Source organism: Ictalurus furcatus, chromosome 3, assembly GCF_023375685.1.
Source record: "Ictalurus furcatus strain D&B chromosome 3, Billie_1.0, whole genome shotgun sequence".
NCBI lineage: Eukaryota > Metazoa > Chordata > Actinopteri > Siluriformes > Ictaluridae > Ictalurus > Ictalurus furcatus.
Window position 1 is genome coordinate 2,578,065 of NC_071257.1, and position 19,503 is coordinate 2,597,567.

Sequence of the window (19,503 nt, forward strand, 5' to 3'; positions counted from 1 at the left end):
GATACCACTTCCCCACTACACTTAATACCAATTTAATTACACGTGTGACATCTGGACAACCGAATGACAGCATGCATGAACATTTAAGGTTCAGAGATGACATTGTGCATGCTACATCACCTCCTCTGCCTTTTTATAGCAAATTATTTTCCTTATTGATTACCAGCTGCTGCGTTTCTATTTCACAGTTGAATTACTGTTGTCTCGTGGTGGCCCTTTTCTTTGGCTCGGGCTCCAGTTCATTATTTCCAGGCTTTCCGTGGTCATTTCCGAGTTTAAAACTCAGAGCCGCTTATTAAGTTTTTGGGGCCTTGGCGGATAAGAGGCGGTAAGTGCGGCGCGATAAACTAATCATCTTAAACCCCTAATTATGAGTATCTCAGTGTGACAGGCGGCGGAGTGGAGCCTCGAAATGAGGAGAAAAAAAAAAAAAAAGACCCCGGCACATCCGAGGGAAGGGTAATAATTTTTTAAGTCATCTGGATCTGGCTCGGGGTGGCAGAATTCATTAGAGCAGATTAGCCAAGTGTGTACAAAGTAAATGAGATATCTAATGGCCGACTCGGAGGGCGACGGACTCCTCGTTTGGCTTCCGAATATGATGAACCGTATTACACGGCCATTGTGGTCTGACTCCTTTGGACTCTGGTGTTGTACGTCTTTTAATAACCCTTGACCTTTGGCCCTTGCACTACAGCGTCAGAGATAGACAAAGGAAAACAACACATATCAGATCAGTCAGCCAGGCCCCATCCAGACGGTCGGATTGTTTTTAAAGCGGGAAGCGCGTGATGCTAATTACGAGCATAAGGAGAAGGTTGGGGCAAGAAATAATAAGATTACAAAGAATAATTTGCAGATATAATTACACCAAAATTGGGTACACACAATCGTCAAACGCGTGTCTTGCTTGACCCGGGCGCGTGAGTGAAATAAATCCTCGTTCTATAGCCTCTGTTAATTTGTTTTTATCATCGGCAAAGTGGTGTTTGTGCAGGCAGCGCAATTTGCATGTGTAATTCCGCTGTGCAAATTGACAACAAGTCGATAATTCCAGGGAAATGGGCTCGTCGCGATGGCCCCCGCTATCTTCCCGAGCCGATTCATTTTGAGGAACTGCTGAGGCATGAAACTCATACATCAACTCGCTTTTTTTTTTTTCCCCGACAACGCTCAGACTTATTGTCCGTTAAAATGTCATTACAGGCATTATTTATGGAGCTAATTCATTTATTAGACCATATTTACTCTGACAGAGTGTCACATTGTGGCCGGTGTTCAGAGCGATTTAGGGCAGGGTTTTTCTTTTACATTCTACAAGAACGCAAAGGCTTTCACGCCTGTGAATAAACCTCAAAGGCCATATTAATATACAGGTCAGATATAGATTTAATGTCTGTATATATTCAGTGTCTGAAGATGTCTTCTTTAGATCATCCCTGGAACAACAAGGCACTGTTGCTAACAGGAATAGAAGTCTATGGCCTCCGGTTTAGCGTCAACAAACCTGTTCAACTAAAAAATACAAAGACAATAGAAGGGTGTAAATTTCACTTTTGACCAAAGTAGATTTTTTTTGTAGTTTAAGCTCATCAAAAAAAATAAATAAATAAAATAAATCAGCATATTCCAAGAAACCTGTATAAAGCAGTCTTGCTCAGCTCACGCTGGTGTATCGTTACACCACTATGATAACCATGCGTCTGGAAAATAAAGGAGGGGGAAAAAGGACAAATTACTTGAGTGTCTTTTGTGGAAATTCTTGTCAGGGGTGGACAAATCATAGAGTTATTCGCTAGACTTCCGGCGAAGTGGACGGTTGAATGCCCTTGTCCCATTTATATCTAGGATAAAGTGGTAGCTAATGCAGTTTAACTAGCTAGTTCGCTAATTAAACACTAAGGACGATGAGTGAGTGAGTGTTTGATTTACAAGGTCTGTAAAGTCTGTCTAGTAAAAAAATATTACCGATGTAGAGAGCATGCCTCAGCTGATGTGTGTAGTGCAGCAGGTGGCGGGATTCGGAAAGTGTACGATTGTCAGTCCCGCCAAGATTTCGCGATTTCTGCGAGCGCAGAAATGAACACAAAATCAAGCAAACTCCACAATGTTCGGAGGAGCTTGCGAATTGCGACCAGCAATTTCGTGCAACTGCGAGTTCGCCGATTCGAGTAGTTTTCCGCAAAAAACGCACAAAATCTCCACAGGTTCCATTGCAGAAGTCAACAGTGAGTAGGGTTTTTCCTCTGGTAGGTGAACTATTGAGAGAAGAAAAGAAAACACGGATGGTGTTTTCTGATGATCAACACCATACAGAACCTACTTACAACCACGAAATAAATTTGTGTGACAGTGTGGATCATGTGGAATTGTGTAAGATGAGGTCTCGCATACATTTGAATGGTTCATGTTAATGGTCAGGTGCTATAATTCCATCACGCCGTTCTCGCGCTATTTTATTTTTCGGACTCACCTGTCAGAGCGGACTACTTATTGAGGCAGTCATGTCAGGTGGTTCTGGAGCCATTATACTTTCATGATTTAATTCGTACATGCCGTTTGAAGTCACTAGTGCTGCTATTAGGATAAAGGAGGTCGAACTCAAGGGTGTGTTTCTTACTATGAGTAAACAATCGAACATATCGTCGTCGATACTGATTTTAGTCGTGATTTTGTGTGTTTTTGCAAAGAAAATCGGCTTGTCTGTTTCGTACATGGATATGAATCTTACATGAATCCTAACCAACACTATGAATGAGAGAAGGGGGGTGGGAGTGGGGGGGGGTGGTTAGGTACATTTGCGACACTCCATTGAGCAGCAATAAGCTTTGTAGGCTTAGCGAGCATAAACACATTAAATAGATGAGATTCATCAGCACTCTAGTGTCAAATCCACAGTGCCCATGGGCAACCAACCAGCTCTGAAGCAAAAATAATGCTTTGCTCCTGCTCATCTTTGGTACAGGTGACGCTTTACCTTCCAAGAACAAGCGTCATCTAGGAAAGTCTTTAATCAAACAGCATGTTATTTACTTTCCCTGTGCAGTGGTTTAACACTTATAAAGCCGTTCGCTTTAAAAACAGGAGGTTATATGTTTAAAAACTGTCCTATTAAGTCGTACAGTTTAATCATACCATTAATTTGCTATAAGTACAGCTGACGCATGACATCTCTTTGTCTATATTGTCTATAAACTGTCTACATTACTACAAAACAATACACATGGGTATTTTCTTCCTGTATCAGTGCAGGGTAAACAAATCGTTTAAGTCAATAGGTTTTGCAATTAGGCACAAAGCCCACAACCCATTTAGCGAGGAGGGGAAAAAACAACACTGATGTCATTTGATATAAATAAGCAATTTAAGCAGCTGTTTTTAGCTTGCAGCGCCACAGGCCATACAAGATTAACATGCTAATCATGGGAATGATAATGAGCGACGCTCAGCTGGGGGAATAAACTCAACCAGTCAACACACACAGAGGGACAGATGAGTTTTATTTCAGCATCTGTTTTCATTAGGAAGCGCTAGAAGAAGACCTACACGTACTTTCAACAAGACAAGAGGAAGCTTTCAATTCGAAAAATCAACGTATATCAGTTTATAGTGTTGCATTCTTCTTCTTCTTAGTATTATTATTATTATTACTTTGTTATCTTAATATAAATAATATCTATTTGGAAGAAGTATCATCAGAATAAGGGTTATAGGTCTAATGTGATGTGTTTAATGTAATTGGTCACAGGTAATCTAATTCAGTTGCTTTGTTTAAATAAAAATTATTATTATTATTATTATTATTATTATACATAATATGTAGAGCATTTATTTAGGAAAGAATTATCTACAGGTAATTTTTTTATTCTTTAATCTAATCTTGAACATTTTTATTAGTTTTATTATTTTTTTAATTACTTTTAACATTTTAATTCGTTTACTGTGCATGTTTATGTTTATTATATATTCAAATGTAGTTATTTTTATGCAGTTTTTATTATTATTATTATTATTATTATGATTATTACATTTTTATAAAAGGCTGAACTGCTTTCAGATCAGTCTGTACATATTGGGTAAATCCCAAATGTGTGTTTCCTCCTTATAAAAGTGCACTACGTGAATAGTGCATGAAATAATGGCTTCTACTCCCTAGCTAGTGCACTACATGTCCAATGAGAAGCCATTTGAGATTCCGCCGTTGAGAAGACGCTTGTCGTGAAGGAAACTCTATCTGGCCAATCAGCTTTGTTGTTGCTGCAGCACGCTGGGCCAGCCAGCCAATCAACATCAGCCTCTTTCACCAAACGCGGAAGTGCTAACAATAACAATGGCGATTTCTAAAGCCGCATGATAACTATACTAAATAGTAACTTTATGTCGAAATACTGCTTAAATGGATCGAGTTAGTCATGTAAACCGAAACCGGATATATTTATAAACCCGAAAATAATCTTATGCAAAAGCGAAGTTAATTTAAACAACTGAAAATAAAGCTTGGAGCCAGAGCATGTATAGCGGTCTCCTTCCGAAGGGACTCAGTGAGGCTGATCTGAGTCCTGATGAGGAAGAGGAGAACACTCAGGACGAGAAGCAAAGCTCACGAACTACTACTGAAACCGAGAAATGTCCTGAGGAGACATCATCATCATCATCATCATCATCATCTCCTCCTGACAGCTGTTTGCCAGGAGTGTCTCAAGATCTGTGGCAAGTGTGTACTGATCTAGATATAAGATAACTCACACCACATTTACATCCACAACACAATGTTTACTTTTAAGATATATAATATATAGATAGATAGATAGATATGTTCAATGTTCTAACATTGTTGCTGAAATAACCGTCAAATTAAACAAACGACAAGCAAGTGTTATTGCGTCATAAAATCTAAGAGCCAATCAGGTTCAATATGCAAAATAGTTGCTGATTTTATACGTTTAGCAGCAGGAGGAGGAGGAGTCACATTGCAGGCTGGGTGAGAGTTCAAGTCACAGTTTCATGTGATATTTTTTTTATGAGTGTAAAAGTATTGGCGCTCCTTTGCCTGTTTCTTTGACTTTTCTTTGGTTTTGCCGACTCAAGCTATTCCTCACGTAATAAAGAAGACGTTATGATATTTAAGAGTATGTGAAGAGTTGAAGACGGCAGGGCTGTATAAATCATTTAGAAGCTTGCATTTAGATTTCTATATCTATAATGAAGGTACCACCGATTGGAGTTGCTCAATAGGTCGAGAGAAATATCTGACCCAAACTGGTAATATTATGGCCTACTGAGCAAACAACACAGTAAAAATCTGTTTCTGTGTCTCGACGCGTATTTTTCATCGAAGAAATTTCAAGACCTGCAGAAGGAAAGAGAGATTCACAAGAAGGATCAACCCCCGATAAGGAAACGAGGGAAAAAACGCCGTAAGAAAGGTGACGTCCATTTTCCTTTTATATTTTCGTCATAGATTCGCTGGAATCCCGTTCAAGCATCAGATTTTAAAAGGACATGACGGCAGTACACACATAATAAGCTGTATATTGATAGATCATGCACTATGATGTACTATATGAAGTGTTTTCCTTCTTCCATGTGAACAGGTGGAGTTCTAACGCAGGCGGGTGACGCGGCAGACAAAAGGTCGAGTAAATGCTCTTTTGTACTACAATAACGTTCACACTTTGAATAATATTGTATCCTGTCTAAGCCGTTTTCCATGTTTAGTTTGGATGATCGGATTCCTTGAATCCGACCGTTGTCACACCAATCAAGCACTTTGAACATGAACACGGTCTTGCGGTCGCCTCTTCAGTCCACTTCTTAAAAAAAATAACTAAAACACTCCAACCAAGTGCTAACGAAGAGCCACAACACCTGGATGTTGCTACAGTAGCGCGCTTAATAGCATGCTGACGTGATATACGTGTGTGAACTGCTCCTCCTGCACCTCCTGATGGAGGTGTGAGATCACGTCCCGGGTTCACTGTCCTGTTAAAGAGTCCGCCCTGACTATAAAATACACGTGCACACGTGTTAGCTACGAAGTTCATGAGATTGTTCACGACAAACTTCACATCACTTCAGTTAATATTATTAGTTTTAGATTTTGTCAGGCAAGTCATTGTGTAACCTCTTACGTAAAATGATATATAGGTACTCAATGTTACAGCATAAACCTTGTCAAGTCCTTGCTTTGGCCGATTGTTGAAGCGTTCTTGTCGATCAAAGCTGTTTTTCTGATCAATAATGAAGAAAGACAAGTAAAAACCATTATGTTCTCATTCTTGTGTCTTTGCTCAGGGATGCTGAGGAGGTTCAGGTGAAGCACTGGGAAGAACTGACCCAGTATTTCGGCACCAACGATAGATTCCAGCCCCCTGCCAGTAGCCGACCTTCGCCAAAGGTACAATTGCGGTACAGTTTGGTTCGTTTTGAGATTCGCCACATAAGCAGAGTAATACCTTGTATCATTAAATTCTGAGATGTTCTGCAGGTTTTTCCTGATTGTTCTTGCCTATACATTAAATAAATACGTTCTTAAACGTTTCCTTTCCCACAACAAATGTGCGTTTGGTTTGATTTCAAATTGCAGTATGGAATTCTAAGCTCTGTCTGGGAAAAAAAGGTTTGTTGCAGATGTTTAGTCTATTTACTGCCTTCCCGTTCAACTTCAACCCCCCCCCCATCAAACATACTTCCGTGTTTGATGTGGAATGAAAATGCGTAATTAACGACCAGTGTACGCCGCTGATAATCTGCGGCGTTTCTGAAGGATTCCGCGTTTAATCGAGTAATAATTTTCATTCGTGAGACCAAAAATCTTCATATTTGTTGTAATGGAAGTCCTATTAAAAAAAAAAAAAAAAAAAAAACCCCGCCTGAGGCGCTTTTTAAGTTAGTCTTTGATATATATTTTTTTTTTCCTTCCTCCGCTCTTTCTCCTCTTCTATTTCTATTTGAAAATAACTTCATTTTCCTTCGCCCCCTCCATCCTTTTTTCATCTCCAGTCAGGCCTGGAAAAGAGCATGGAGCGAGCCATCGCCGAAGGGGATTATGGGAAGGCGGAGGAGCTGAGCGACCGGCTGGCTACTCGTGAGGTACGTCACGCCGATAAGACATCGCGCTGAGCGCGACGAATCGAGCTAATGGGTCGGCAGCCATTTTGCCCACAAAGACACAGAAGAAACAGCCTCTCTCACACACACACACACACACACACACACACACAGCATACACTCCCGTTTTTACGTGGGCCGGACGTCCTGAAGCCCTTTCCTATTGGATTTAATAGAAAGCCCTCCCTCACATTTTTTTTTTTTTGAAGTCTACAGCAGTTTCGGCCTGTCTTTCTAACAGCAGTAACAATGCCGTCTTTAAAAATGTTTTTTTTAATATTTGAGGCGCGAGTTTGCACCTTTGAAGTGCGCTCAGAACTTAACACACCGCCTGCAGTTTTGAAAACGGCACCTCTTAGGGAAGGTGAGCGGGATCAAGCGGTCTGGAGCTAATTTGGCAGAAAATGTAACGCTCGCGTACGTGTAATTGCGGTTAAAAAGATGTTCTTCGCTCCTGGACTCTGCGCTCGTAGCAAGAAGTAGTTTTATGTCTCCGAACTTTTGATTCGGAGGCTTCTCAGAATGCGACGTGCTGTTTCATAGGTTGAGGCTTTTGATTGTGTTTGAGGATGTAGCGATTGACTTTCAGAATAAAGAACGAAAAAAGTGTATCAATACGCGCAGACTTTTAGCGGCCGTGCTGAGGGTGAACTATTACAGATGTACTGATATTAGGGACAATACTGACCTTACGCGCCTTTAATCAGTATTTTTTAGCCCAGTGCTCCCTAATGCCACGTTTCCTCAGCTTATTATTTCTGAGCAGACTTTCCTAACTAAGCCGAATTTGCTCCAGCGTTTGGCCGCGACAAACAATTTAGTTCACGCTCCCGTAAAGTAATAATTGGACCACTTTAATTGGGCGGAGCAGCGATAATCTCGTTAACCTTGAATAGGAAGTTTAATCAATTACAGCCTGCGTTTCCTCCTGTAAGAGCGTAAAAATAAACGCCACTGTTTGCTCCGCGCGAATGAATGAATTCCCATTGCATTTCTGTTCAAAGCGATATGACGAATACGCCCCTAACGGCCGTGCTACCGTGAGAACGATCATTGAATAACTCCAGGAAATGCCGACAACATGCTCACGATTCGAGCAATTCCTCCTCTCCTCTCGTTGCTGCGTGTGAGAATAATCCCTACCGTTGCTGCTTCAGAGTATCTCGAAGGGTCTCGTCTGTTCTTTTCGAAGTAGAGCTAGAGTTTAGTTTAGCGTTTGGACGGACAGTAATCGCCCGGAGAAAGCTTTCGTCAGGTTCGTAGTATTGTCACTGAAATACCAAAACGCAGACGTGTATGTACTCTGTATTCGTTTGGCTCGCGCTTTAGGCGGGAAACGGTCCAATCATATTGCTGAGGAGTTTTGTGGGTGAAGGGTTTTGTTCAAGGAGTCAGCAGTGGCTCTCGGGCAATCCTGGGATTTGAAGCGCAGACCGATTTCCTCATCAAGCCTTATCAGAAAAATGTAAATTTATTATAAATACGATCGGAAAAGGATCTTCAGGACAGTTCGGTCGATCGAATCGGCTTCATGACCGGACATGAATGTAACCTAAATCTGGTATTCTCTTATAATATTAGTTAACATGGCAGACATTGGCGTGTTAGACATGCAAGCCAAACCCGAGTAGCTTTTCTCATGTGATCGACACACCCACGGATGTGGCACGTAAGCCGATACGAATTATATGAAACTCCTTAAATGTAAGTTTGATAATGCTGGGTTCCGGTTAAAGAACCCTTCACGATTTTTTTTTTCTTTTCTAAGAGTCTATCCATTGTGGGTAATGGTTTAATCTGAACCTTTGTGGATTTTTCCACTCTTTTGTTCGCGCTGGTTCAGTCCAGCGTCACACCCGGCCATGAGCCGGAGATAAACAAAGAGAAATGTGTTGTCTGGTCCTCGGGGTCGGTGTGGGGGCGTTAGCGCGGCATTTTACGCCTTAATTTCTAATCCGGCTAGCGTCGATTTCCACAGCTCTCCGAGCCTAAACAGCCGTTCCGAACACCTCGGTGACACGAAGTAATCACTAATCCCGACTGTGGCGAGCCTCCATTTCAAGGTCTTAATAATGTATGTATCTGAGGTATCATGCATTCTGTATTATATTTCTATACCATGACAATAAGGTGCTTAGCTGTGAGTGAAACACGGAGATAGCTGTAGTCTCGTGGTGCTTCATTGTTGGATTATATATTTATATGTGGATTATTCCTGGTGCAATTTCAAACGCAACCTGTTCATCCTCAAACAAGCCTGTGTATCTTCGTAGACTTTGAAGAGATGATTGAAATTTCCAAAATTCTCGTGTAGCCTCTTTAGTCAATTAATAATGTTCTGTGTCTTTAATCTGTCTGTGTGAAGGCGTTTTTTTTTTTTTTTTTTCAAATTTCTCGTGGTTCTTTCATCTTCGTCCAAGTGTAAAAAGACATAACATAACGCAGGTCTCTTTGAGACTGTTCATGGAGGAGCTTTAACTCTTAAAGCCTTGATTTCTGTTGAATGTTAAAATCCGTCACACAAAACCTCTGCGACTGTAGAGAATGTTCACAGGTTGCGGTTTTAATAAGCCGTTGTACTGCAGTGACGGGGAGTGCTCGATTCTGATTGGTCAGAAGGTGTCGAATAACGTTCTCCAGTCCTTCTCCTTGACGCGACGAGCTGTACGTTTTTATTTTTTTCTTATTCACGTCAAGCGAAAGCAAAAAAGAAAGGTTGCTATAATGCAAGTGATGACAGGAACGAGTTCGCCTTGTGGATGTTTTCACAGCAATAAATGTCGCTATAAACGGATAAAAATGCCCCCGTCATTCTTCTACAATATTACGTGTAGCTATAAACGCGTAAAAGTACGACGTGCCGTTCTTCAACGACTTTAACCTTACCTATGGATGGATAAAATGACGACGAATCATTCTTGCACAACATTAACTGTAACCGTGAATGGATACAGAAAGCGTCACGTCATTCATCCACAGCATGAAATGTATCTGTAAACGGATAAAAAGTATGAAACGTCATTCTTAAACATAGCTATAAATGGAGAATGTAGCTATAAATGTTAACTGTAGATATAAACGGATAAAAAGTACCGTGTGTCATTCTTTTACAGTTTTACTTGTAACTATAAACGGATAAAAATTTTACAGTCATACTTCCAAAATATTACGTCACCGTAAACGTAGATTAAAAAGTAGATGTCATTCTTCCACGACATTGAACGTAACTATAAACGGATAAAAAGTTGTTCTTTATTTAATAATAAATGATTAACTTGGTAAAGTGCTGTACGTGTATAAGAGGAATAAAGCACTTTGGGGCGTACTGTTTTTTTTTGGACAGTGATCCACTTCACACGCAGCGAGTTGTTCGGTTGTTGATGCCCCCCCAAGAGTGTGTGAATCCTCCAGAGTCGTGGCGTTGAGCGAATATCTCCCAGCCCTTATTGCGCCCTGCCTGCTGTATTAGTTTGCTAGATTAAGCGCTGCGCTCGTTCCAATTAAGGAACGCACGTGTCTCCATTCTTTCATTATTGCACATTCTGTGACACAGCTTTAAGTTTCATAAAGAGCAATTAATTTCACTAATTAGCATAACATTAAGTGGCTGCTAAATATAACTAGCTCACCCGGTGTCAAGAGACTTCATGTGATGCAGCTTCAGTACTTTTAAAAAAAAAAAAAAATTTACAAAAAAGAGCCGATTTTCAGGCTAAGACACGCGAACCGGTTTGAAGTTAATACTGATGCAATTTAAAATCTGTCTCATCGCACACATGATCATGAGAAACAGTTTTGGAATAACGGACCATTTTTTAAACCATAAACAAACACTGGCACTGGAGACTCCTTCCTTAAATGTTATATAAACCCTAAGCAGGAATTTTCATCGTAGATGTTTTCTTTGTTAAACAGGACTTTTTTTTTTTTTTTTATACATACAGTATATAATGTGTTACGTTCTTGGGCACGTAGAAAGATCCACAATATGGAGCCCTGGAGGAGGAGAAGATGAGGGAGTCGTATAATCGCAACACCAACTTGACAAACAGCATTACAACAAAAAATGAGAAAGTCTCTCAGAGGGGGAATCCGGTGGGGTGGGGGTGGGGGGCATCGTTATAACACTCTTGTCTCCGTTTCAGGCTCAATAATCTGATTCCAGATACACAAGGCTGTCATCTTCAGGGAACTGGCGAGAAAAGAAAGGAAGAAAAAAAAAAAAAGAAGTCTGAAAGTTCCTCGGCTTCGTACGCGTCCCATTATCTTCCCTCTTCTGACTAGGCGAGGCTTATTAGCGAGCTTTGAACTCGCACTTACAATAATGTGCCATCAACAGTTTTATAAGCTAATTAGAAAAAACAGTTTAATTAATGACTGACTGGCAATAAAATGGCACATCAGGAAAGGAGGAAGGGGAAGAAGGAAAAAAAAAAAAGAAAGAAAGAAAGAACGAATGAATGAAACCAAGGGTGCTAAGCTTCCACTACCACCAATTAAGGGCTAATTACAAACAAATTATATATGTGTTTTGCTGTGGGCTTTAATTTAAAAAAAAAAAAGAAAAAAAAAAGAAGCAGCTTTAATTAAAAGAGAAAACATGCTAATTAATTAAACAGCATCGGGGGAAAAAAAAAAAAAAGAATCTACATTGAAAAGTATGCTTTGTCTATGGGGTAATTAATAAGATACAATAATCCAAATGAGATTCCGCAGCAATTTGATAAAAGCTTAGGGCTGGGGTTTTTAAACCTGCTTTCAAAAATTAATGGGCTGAAATGTAACTCGAGTCATCCCGAGATATAATAAAAGTTCATTTGATGATAAATTGGGAACAAAGATGAGACTTTTCTAGCGGTTTGATCGTCGCCGGAGGGTCCGACATCATCGAGTCTTACGTTTCTGTAGAGGACTGCGGGATAAATGTTCATAAAGATGAGGTTTCAGCCAGTGATTTCGCTTCTCCGTCTACAAAAGCAAGATTTCCTTAACCCGACTAGGATCCAAGACCGTTTTAGTATGTTGTTCTGACATCATAAGAAAAGGCAGCACTTTGGACGTCTGTACTCCGTCCGTCATACGTTCCTCTACCGCGGCGCTGTTGAATTCTCTCATCTGATTGGTCAGAAGGCGTTGGTTTTAAAATTCCAAAACTGCACACGTTTTAATATGTTGGAGTACTGTTTCTATAGGAACAGTTTCTAAAAAAAAAAAAAAAAGTGTTCGAAAAACATGTCGTTATTTAACCTGAAAAACTTTTATTTTACTATCATAGAAGGAGTTTCCAGTGTCAGGACTTTCCAGTTTCTCATTAACATCGCAAGCTGGGGTTTGTTTTGTTTTGTTTTTTTGGCATATTCAGGAGAAAAATAGAAAAAAAAGAAAGGGTGGTGAGGGAACGACTGTTTATAGCTGTTAGAACATGTGTATAACGACGTATTTTTAAAAACAAACATCGATCGTGTTGTGGAACGTCCATGAAACAAGTTACACCGCTTCATGAAGGTTCCACAACATTGCATGTAGCTATTAATGGATAAAAAAAAAACACTTTAGGATGTCCTGTTATTGGAACATAATTCTTAAATATTCACACATTTGTTGCTTTATGGACTTTTCCCTCCACAAAGCAGCTTTCCACCACAATCTTACCAACTCACAGCTCTGGAAAAGGCCAAGTGAGCAGGCAGATCTGATATTCGTGCCAGTTCTGAACGCTCCTGAGTCGACTAAAGTCATATTATTTCGACATTAAGGTGGCGTGATAAGGGAATTAGTCCGGTCATTAATCGCCCACACGTCAAGCGCAGCCGAGCGGCTCAGCCCGCCGATTCAGCCACCTGGAGCCATGCTAGTCTCGCTAATCCACCTCTCACACGCTTTTAATTGGAAGGTGCTTCACCGAGGGGAGTAAATTTATGAATGGATTTTTAGTCCATTTTGCTCTAAAAACATCCTTTTTAGAAGATTTATGCAGTGTTCAACACTTGCTTTGTGTGTGTGTGTGTGTGTGTGTGTGTGTGTGTGTGTGTGTGTGTGTTTGGCAGCATTTCCAAACAGTCAGGATTTTTATTTGCATTATAATGGTACCCTAAGGAGTGTATTGCAGTGTTTTGGCCTTTGTTTGCGCATCTTTAGCATACCGCAGCGTCTAAAATGGAGCTCAATGAGAGGGTGGGATTTATTTATTTATTTATTTATTTATTTATTTAGGTCTTTGATGACAAAGGAATCACACGAATATAGAAATATATTATAACTCTAGAAAAAAAAAATATGGCAATAGAATATCAACTCGTTTCATCTCAAAGTTTGTGTACGACATTGATTTTTTTGCTGATTCTGCCTTCGTTTACTTGCTTTGTGCTCACGTGAGAAGATCATCGTATTGAATTTCTTGAACTGAAAACCGACGGAAGCCTCACCGGAAGCCCCCCTTTTTTTTTTTTTTTTTTTTTTCTTTTCTTCTCCCTCAACCCACCTAGTGGCGTGTGTTCGACTTCAGCTGCCTGGCAGAACCGCAGGAGCCTCGCTCTTGTCGGGCCTTTTCGAAGGTCACGTCACTAATCCCTCTAAATAAACCCGGCGGTGAATAAAGGCGGCGGCGGGTTTCGCGGCGCACACGGCACAATGCCTTAAAGACGGCGAGAAGAAAGGAACGAGACGGAAAGTGTTCCCCGAACGCCGTTCGCCCTGAAATGAAGGATAGAACAAAGAGCACGAGTGTTTGTGTCATGTATATTATTCCCCTTTCCTCCACTCTTATTTATTTCATTATTTACATTTCTGGCACTGGCGTTCTCCCTCATGTGAAAGGATTTGGTGGCGGGAAATCCTCAAAAGTGGATCAAAATAATGTCACATTACTGCAAATACGAGAGGCTAATTTGAGTTGACTTTTTTTTTTTTTTTTTGGCTAATTTCGCCTGCGAGAGGAGGCGACACCTGCTCCAGCGATCCATGAAATAAGCCGCCGCCGGCTTTGTCCCGATAAGAATGAACAAATCTGCACAATGCGCCGCTCGCCCAATCTCATTTTCCTACGTGCATGCGGGGCTAAAAAGAAATAAGCTGTTTGCGAGGCTTGATTAATCAGACATTTGAGGGCCTTTTTTTTTTGTGAGTGTGTGTCTTTGATCAGCTTTGTCTCCTTGGTAATCGTAGTGTCTTAAACGTAGTCACCAGTGTGGCTGAGTGTGTGAAATAGGACAGGTCCGGAGGAATCGTTGGTGGTTTTTTGTTGTTTTTTCTTCTGCTTCTTTTTCTTCTTTTTTTTTTTCCAGAACCCTTGTCCCATTTCTATCTCTTACCCTACAGCTTTATTATTTTTTTTCCTTCACTCCACCAATTTGAAAGCAAGACAATTTAATACCGTCCCGATCGCACTCACCCTGGTGTAAGTTATCTCCCGCTGGATCTCTCGTACACGCGAGCCCGATCGCCCGTTATGGCTTAGAACGACTAGAAAACATGATTTATGCCTCTTAAAACCTTGAGGAGGAAAAAAAAAATGATGGCAAGGAATTAAAAAACTGTCATAGTGTGTTAGCTTCAGGTTCTGCGGGTGCATTTTTTTTTTTTTTGAACAAATCTTCCAAGCGACTGTATAGATGAATGGCTCAAGGGCCCAGCTAGAGCGGCGCTCTCTCAGCCCGCTAAAGGCCTTATCTTAAATCCGAGCAAAGTAGCATTAATCTTTTTGAAAGACCTTTATGGCTTTTAATGTATCCCAAATTAGAACATTTTACACCCTTGGTTCCTGAAATGTGGCGATAAAAAGCCTTTAGAGTTTAATTTCTCCTGCCTGCTCGCTCTGACCTTCCTAATCCCGGCATGCATTAGGAGATATTTTACTTTCAGGCTTTCTAATAAAGTTTATCCCACTTAATTATAATTAAAACATTTCTCTCTCGCTCGCTCGCTCACTCTCTCTCTCTCTTTCTTGCATCCTCTCTCCAGGTTTTTCAACTCTTGAAATTCATTTTTTCCCCCCCCTTCTCACTGATTGTGTGCAGCAGTATTAGAATGAATTACCTCCCTCCCGTCACACACGCTCTCCACCCTCTCCAAGAAGAAAAAAAAAAAAGAGAGAGAGAGAAGGGAAAAAGGTTTTGTGAGTTATTCAACGTGTTTATCAAAGTTCCTCAGGGTTCAATAATAAGCCCATTTCAGAAGACGGAAAGGGCGTGATTCTTCTTTTGTTTCCAAAACCTTGTGTGTTGCACCCCCCCCCCCCCCCCACACACACACACTTTCTTTCTCTGTCTCTTTAGCATACTCTATACACACTGTCACTTCCATTTTTTTCTAATTTCACACCCTGCTCTTCTTTAGATGGAGCGATTATACGGACGAGACAATAATTACGCACGTCTGCAAAGAAAGTCCGAGCTTTTGCTTTAGCCGTACAGTGTGAGCAATATCCGTAAGGGTTTATTTACACACCGGTGCCGGTGAGGTGAGACGGGAGAGGGCCGAGATGCTAACGCAGTTCCGTCTCGTTCAACAGCTGGCTGTGAAAATCGCACAAGCTGCCGACTGCCGCGACTTCACCCGATCCAGACGGGAAGAGGAGGATTCACGGGCAGCACGGAAAAAGAGGAAGCAGGTCGCATGGGGGTGTGTTACTTTATGTCCATTTATGTCTATGGCAACTTTTCAATTTCTCCCCGTTTCCATATACAGTGGGCGCGGCCAATCTTTCTTCCCTAAACGTAAAGATGCGTAAACCAATCACAAGGATAATATCTCTCTTCCCTAATGTCTAGCTTTGTTCAAAACTATATGTTCCCTTCCTTCGCGCTTAAACAGTCTCTTCGGGTCGCTTAGTAAGCGTAAGTAGCTAGTAAGCTAAATTGAATCTAGCAAGCAGGTGTTAATTCTATAATTCGAAAGATTGACCAATCCCAGATCTCCCAATTTTTGTCATTATGTTCATGCTTTATTTTACGCTCGTGTGGGAGTCTGAGATGTCGAGAGTAATGCCGATCAAGCACCCTTATTAGAATATTAGGCCACGCCCAATGAGCCGTTCTCATTTAGCGCCTTTATCTTGTATTTTTGTTCTTATAACTTTTCTGTTTAATGGAAGAATTAAATGAATACCCGTTTCTATACGTCTGTATCATTTCAGCTACGGAACTTTTAAACGGTGTATTATTTCACCACATTTTTAGCCAGATTCATTGAGTTTTAAACTAGGATGTAGTCCTTTTGCACCATCGCGTAGAGTTTTAAAGAGAATGTGTATGCGTTTCATATATTTATTAAAATATTTCTTGTTTTCCTTCCAGCTTTGAAGCAAAGAAACGGTGGGAAACCAAAAGCAACATGGGCTACATGTGACGTTCCCATAGAAATAAGAATTTTAGATATATATTTGAATTCATTTGCTTTTCTATGGTGTTTCCAATGGTGGTGAAAAACTGTACATGGTTAGTTAAATAAACGACTGAACCTTAACATTAGCTTTGTGGTCTAAATGTTCATTTTGAGTTCTGTTATGCTGTTTTCGTCCTAATTAAATCTGTGTGCCGTGTATAGTTACCAGAATAAGTGGGTTAATCAGCAGCTCTCTGTTCTTTCATGGCGGTATGGAGCAGAGGAAGAGAGGGGGGGGGGAGGAGGAGATTAGGGCCCTAATGCAATGTAGTGGATAATGTGCAATAGGATTTGCCTGGGCAAAATGAAATTTGTTGGCTGTAAGGAGGTTTGAGCAGGGAGGTTATGTAGCGGGAGAGTGTGCAAGGTGTGCGTGTGTGGAAATAGAGATTGCGTTTACAGAGTTGGCCTTTACCCATGATGCAATGGATACCCAAGATTAAACTCGAAAGGAGGGATGGTTGCGGTAGATCGCTTGAGCTTGAGTGGTGGTAACATTTTGTTAAATAAATAATGACAGTACCTCCTGAAATTCAGCATGATCTCAGGGTATACGTTTATGCATTCTGTGAGAAGACGTTTATGTAGCATTTTTGGGAAGGAGTCTCCAGTCTCAGTGCTTTCAGAGGTAAAGCTGTAACTACATTTTTTTTTTTTTTTTTATAATGGGATAGTATGTATTTCCTACAAGAGAACATTATACGTTTATACGATGTAAGTGAGAACAGGAACTAACTTGTTTCCACAATGTTAAATGTAACTATAAATGGATAAATAAATAAAAAACGCACCGTGTCTTTCTTTAATAAATAAAAATGGTTGGGAAATTACTGTGGTATAAATGGATATGCACTTTGTGATGTGCCGGTAATTGGGTCACATGACACCACCCCACTACTATCGTTGATTATTTTCATATAAGAGCGTACCCCGAGTGTTTTATTCCTTGCCTACAAAATGACCGGAATTTACTCGGAAGGAATACAAATCCCAATGTCATCCCTCAAGGTAGGTTTCCACTATATTTCTCCAAGACACGTGAAACCACTTCACTTTTTTAACCCTGATATGCATAGGCCAGCTGAACATGCTAGGAGGAGAGCACTAACTGCCCTATTTTGCTTTTCATGAACAGAAAGATCCTCATGCACGGCTTGTATTTCTGCTACTCAACAAGACGAGAAGGCAAATAAGGCCATCCTTCCCACCCTGAAATCTAAGCCAATTATACACTTTTGGATACGTGGAAGTCCGAACGCCGGTGTGTCTCAAATAGTACTTCACACGGCAATTTGAGAGTTTTTCAGCTCCCCATGAAGCCAGATCCGTTTGACAACTCTGGAAGAAAAACCACTCAGCCTGAAGCCACATGCACCACTCTGTCAGGTCCACAGACAGCTCGCTAAAGTAAGCGAGAGGAAGAACGCGAGAGAAAAAGCGTTCCTTGTCAGACAGATCATCTTGTGTAACATAATTGGCGTCCTGGTGGGATGACTTGTCCCGTTTGCTCCTTTAATGCGTCTTGGGAAGAGATCGTATGAGGACGCGCCGCTGATGGTCTGTTTTGATTGCGACTAATATGGATCCATGCCAGCACTTTAGAAAAGCTGTCCGTGCTCCAGTGTAAATGGGTTAATTAAGCTTCGTTAGCGTTTGTTAATAAGACGGTAACTTGGCTGCTCAGTTGTAGATGTATGTGACACGTCTTGAGTGTTGCCACAACACATAAATCACTGTTTGTTTGTTTGTTTGTTTTTTTTTCTCAGCTAAGGTGTCAGCTGCTTGCATTAAGTCTTGGTACATAACGGCAGCAAGTTCTGTTTAACTGTAAAGTGAAGTCTCAGAGAAACTTGGGTTTCTCAAGGGTTCTTTGGATAGTAAATGGCAGGGTTTTTTGGATGATGTTCTTTGCATCCTTAAAGGGTTCTTCTTGGAACGCTTGGAACTGGCTCTTTTAGTCCCTGAATGATCTGAACCAACCATGAGCAATAAAACGTCTATGCTCTTAGGAATGAAAGGTCAAACCATAATCTCTAGACTCCGAAAGGGGGCTTTGGGGAAACCATTCAAAGCATGTATGTATTAATTTATTCATATCTTCATTTATCCTGATCAGGGTGGCAGTGGATCCTAGAAACACTGGGTGTGAGGTGGAAATACACCCTGGATGGGAATCCAGTAGATCCTAGGTCACCATACATACACAAATTCACACCTTGGGAAATTTAGCATAGCCAATCAACCTACTGGCATGTTTTTGGGGAGGAAACCAGAGAACCCAGAGGAAACGCCGGTGAACATGCGGAGAGTGTGCTAACCTGGATCTCCGCCCACTGGGTCACCCAGGATCTACACAATTTGGTCAAACCTGATCATGACACCCCAAACTGTTACCACGTTACGACCGCAGTATTACAAATCCATTTATTGACTTATTGTGTATATATAGAACCATACAGTAGATTGTTTCTATATCAATGAGGTTTCCAAGTAGAACACCTTTGAGAAACCCAGAACAGTTCCACATCCAAGGAACCCTTGAGGAACTCGACTCGACTCTATTTCTTAAACGTATAGATCACAACGGGGGTTCGTACTGCATTCGCGTCATGTAGGAATTGCCGAAAGGTGAAACCCTCTGTTGTGGGGTTCTAACAAAATGTTTAGCTGTTCCTCCAGGTGGACAAAACGATGAACTTTTTTGAGGGAAAAGAATTTGTGGAACATTCAGATATCTCTGTCCAAGCAGGAAAAACGCACAAGTCTAGAAACTGGTGTCATTTCGAACAGTTTAACCAAGCTGCCATTTGCGCTAAAGCTATCAGGCTATTCATCATAATAAAGATCTCACCTGGTGCTGACAAGATTGTCGTCTCAATTACCAGCGAAGACAACATGCAAATGGTTTCAAGTCAGAATGGAGAGCTGGAAACTCTTTTTTTTTTTTTTTTTTGTTTCGTTTGTTGAAACATCTTTTTTTTTTTTTTTTTCCCAACCCCAGAATTCAGCCTT

General features: G+C 40.8%; 1 protein-coding gene across 1 annotated transcript; it reads left to right on the forward strand.

Moving 5' to 3' along the window:
* The first annotated feature begins 3,842 nt into the window (after nt 1-3,842).
* fam204a (family with sequence similarity 204 member A) lies at nt 3,843-17,844 on the forward strand. The gene is made up of 7 exons (XM_053620363.1): nt 3,843-4,714; nt 5,339-5,426; nt 5,595-5,634; nt 6,295-6,397; nt 7,003-7,092; nt 15,620-15,729; nt 16,404-17,844. The coding sequence occupies exons 1-7, from the start codon at nt 4,511-4,513 to the stop codon at nt 16,453-16,455; spliced, it is 687 nt and encodes a 228-aa protein (XP_053476338.1). The 5' UTR covers nt 3,843-4,510; the 3' UTR covers nt 16,456-17,844.
* The last annotated feature ends 1,659 nt before the right edge of the window (nt 17,845-19,503 follow it).